The sequence below is a fragment of the Scyliorhinus torazame genome, chromosome 9 (assembly GCF_047496885.1).
Source record: "Scyliorhinus torazame isolate Kashiwa2021f chromosome 9, sScyTor2.1, whole genome shotgun sequence".
Lineage (NCBI taxonomy): Eukaryota > Metazoa > Chordata > Chondrichthyes > Carcharhiniformes > Scyliorhinidae > Scyliorhinus > Scyliorhinus torazame.
In genome coordinates, this window is record NC_092715.1 from 2,736,542 (window position 1) to 2,739,978 (window position 3,437).

At 51.9% G+C, this 3,437-nt stretch overlaps 1 protein-coding gene across 1 annotated transcript; it reads right to left on the reverse strand.

The window, feature by feature from the left end:
• On the reverse strand, positions 1 to 2,808 carry lmbrd2b (LMBR1 domain containing 2b). The gene is made up of 7 exons (XM_072515578.1): positions 2,696 to 2,808; positions 2,461 to 2,558; positions 1,411 to 1,514; positions 1,211 to 1,257; positions 962 to 1,058; positions 658 to 790; positions 1 to 526 (listed from the first exon to the last, which is right to left on the reverse strand). Exons 1-7 carry the CDS (start codon positions 2,744 to 2,746, stop codon positions 466 to 468), a joined length of 591 nt encoding a protein of 196 aa, XP_072371679.1. The 5' UTR covers positions 2,747 to 2,808; the 3' UTR covers positions 1 to 465.
• Positions 2,809 to 3,437: the final 629 nt, after the last annotated feature.

The following is a 3,437-nucleotide window of genomic DNA, read 5'->3' on the forward strand; positions in this document are numbered from 1 at the left end:
TGCAGCAAGGGAGGTTCACTCCATTTATTAAATACATCAATAAATTACAGTGATTCTTTACACCAATCAATAGGAATACACAAATCTGATTGTTAGCCCCAAATGCATCCTTCATTCCAAGGGACAGGAAAGTGCAAAAGCAAAATGAGGAGGGGGGGGGGGTCACATGCTGTTGTAGCCTCACAATGCCCCAAAAACATTTTACAATCTTTTGAAGTCCAGAAATTATTTTATACACCACAGGATCCCAAAAGCTGCACTGAGATAATTGAGTGTTTGGACTTTTTCGATGCTGGTGGGGATTGTAATCCGGAACAGACTGAAATATACAGTAGTGAAGTGGGGGAGGAGAGAAGCAGACAGGGTCTGGCATTGACCCAGTCCCCCAGATGTTTAGTGTGGTGGGGATAATGGGTTATACCCAATGAGCAGATGCAGATCTACGGAACGGACCCAAATGACCACTCAGATATCATCAAAGATCCGGCTGCGAGACATGGAGAGATACCGTCCACTTGGCTGGTACCTAAAGGAAGAGAGAACAGGGTCAAGCTCAGCAAAAACAACTCCAGCCGCAACTCCGGGTTTCGCTCCCATGTATATGCCAGTAACCCCACCCCCACCATGGGGTCCCCGTGTTGCCCCTGCGCTCTGTACCTCCCCAGCTCAGAGTTGTGATCAGGGCCATCGTCACTGAAGGAGTCTGCATTGAAATCCATTGGCTCCGGATCCTGCAATAGTTCCAGACAATCTCTTTCTGTTCTGCTGCTCGAACGGCAGTATTTGGAAGCTGAGAAAAAGATGCATTTGAAATGAGTACAAATCAGTTAACAGACAGGATTGCTCACTGAAAACTGAAACTTAGATATCAACAGGGATTGGGGAGAACGAGAAAGAAAAGAACGTACTCTCCAGAGAGAGCAACAGAACGAGTAAGAGAGGGGTGGACATTCGCACTCACCGCGTTTTGTGGCCTGTAGGGAATCGGCAATTTCAGAGTGAGAACCTCTATTTCGTGTGAATTCCTCTTTCTGATTTCCGTAACGTTCCTTCCATTCCTGCCAAAATAATACAACTTTTTACACAGGAGCTCTATAAAAGTGTAAATGTCACCAGAGGACCCCAGGCTGCTCTGACTGGTGGAGTTAAAGGGAATGAAAGATGGAACCAAACAAGAGGCAGGTTGAGTATTGAAGGACCTTCAGCTTACCCTCCGCCGACTCTCCCCATCCTCCAGACGCTGGCGTTTCCGCTTCTCTGCAAAATAATTACAAACATTCGTCAGGGAACTGGAGTCAACCACACTGACTGATACAAAGCCGCCTCCCACACAATCCCCATCACATCCACACGTCAGTACCCCAAATTCTCCCTCAGCTGAGAATTAGGATTCTGATAAGTGTACTTCACCTCTTTTAATCAGCTCCTTCCCTTCATCCACAAGGTCAGATGTCATTTCATTGTCTCCCATAAATTGCTGGAAACCGAGAACGTTTAGGCAGCGTGTCCCCAGGCTAATGAGAAAATTGTTCAAAGTCAGGAGCATAACTTTGAGAATCGCACAAATATCCTCCCTACACTGTCCCCATCAAACATTCCCAGGACAGGTACAGCACGGGGTTAGATACAGAGTAAAGCTCCCTCTACACTGTCCCCATCAAACACTCCCAGGACAGGTACAGCACAGGGTTAGATACGGAGTAAAGCTCCCTCTACACTGTCCCCATCAAAAACTCCCAGGACAGGTACAGCACGGGGTTAGATACAGAGTAAAGCTCCCTCTACACTGTCCCATCAAACACTCCCAGGACAGGTACAGCACGGGGTTAGATACAGAGTAAAGCTCCCTCTACACTCCCCATCAAACACTCCCAGGACAGGTACAGCACAAGGTTAGATACGGCGTAAAGCTCCCTCTACACTGTCCCTATCAAACACTCCCAGGAGACGAACAGTACGGGGTTAGATACAGAGTAATGCTCCCTCTACACTGTCTGCATCAAACACTCCCAGGACAGGTACAGCACGGGGTTAGATACAGAGTAAAGCTCCCTCGACACTGTCCCCATCAAACACTCCCAGGACAAGTACAGCACGGGGTTAGATGCAGAGCAAAGCTCCCTCTACACTGTCCCCATCAAACACTCCCAGGACAGGTACAGCACGGGGTTAGATACAGAGTAAAGCTCCCTCTACACTGTCCCCATCAAACACTCCCAGGACAGGTACAGCACGGGGTTAGATACAGAGTAAAGCTCCCTCTACACTGTCCCCATCAAACACTCCCAGGACAGGTACAGCACAGGGTTAGATACGGAGTAAAGCTCCCTCTACACTGTCCCCATCAAACTCTCCCAGGACAGGTACAGCACGGGGTTAGATACAGAGTAAAGCTCCCTCTACACTGTCCCCATCAAACACTCCCAGGACAGGTACAGCATGGGGTTAGATACAGGTTACCTGAAGTATGTAGCAATACAGAGGATGACAACCAGTGTGGGGTAATATATGTAGAACCCGTCAGCAATGAAGGAGATGACCCGCATTGAGCCCATAATCTGGGGAGAGAGGGGACAAGTTAATAAACGAAGCAGTCACCATCACGCCAACATCCATCCCATCATCACCACAACCTTTCCCAATGTCACCCATCACTCTGACACCTGTGTCAGTCCATGTCGGCGCTGTGTCTCACCGAGGTATACGCTGTCTGCTCTCTGGTCTGGTGTGAAATTGCAGAATCCATGTGGATCAGTCCCAGGAAATTCAGACAAAGTGGCGGTGTCAGTCTGCAGAATAACCTGCAAGAGGAAACACACTTAAATCTGACCCACTGGGTACGCACTGTACCCCCTCCACCCCACTCACAGGGTCCGCACTGTACCCCCTTCACCCCACTCACAGGGTCCGCACTGTACCCCCGCAACCCCGCTCACAGGGTCCGCAATGTACCCCCTCCACCCCGCTCACAGGGTCCGCACTGTACCCCCTCCACCCCGCTCACAGGGTCCGCACTGTACCCCCTCCACCCCGCTCACAGGGTCCGCACTGTACCCCCTCCACCCCGCTCACAGGGTCCGCACTGTACCCCCTCCACCCCACCCACAAGGTCCGCACTGTACCCCCTCCACCCCACCCACAAGGTCCGCACTGTACCCCCTCCACCCCACTCACAGGGTCCGCACTGTACCCCCTCCACCCCACTCACAGGGTCCGCACTGTACCCCCTCCACCCCACCCACAGGGTCCGCACTGTACCCCCTCCACCCCACTCACAGGGTCCGCACTGTACCCCCTCCACCCCACTCACAGGGTCAGCACTGTACCCCCTCCACCCCACTCACAGGGTCCGCACTGTACCCCCTCCACCCCACTCACAGGGTCCGCACTGTACCCCCTCCACCCCACCCACAGGGTCCGCACTGTACCCCCTCCAC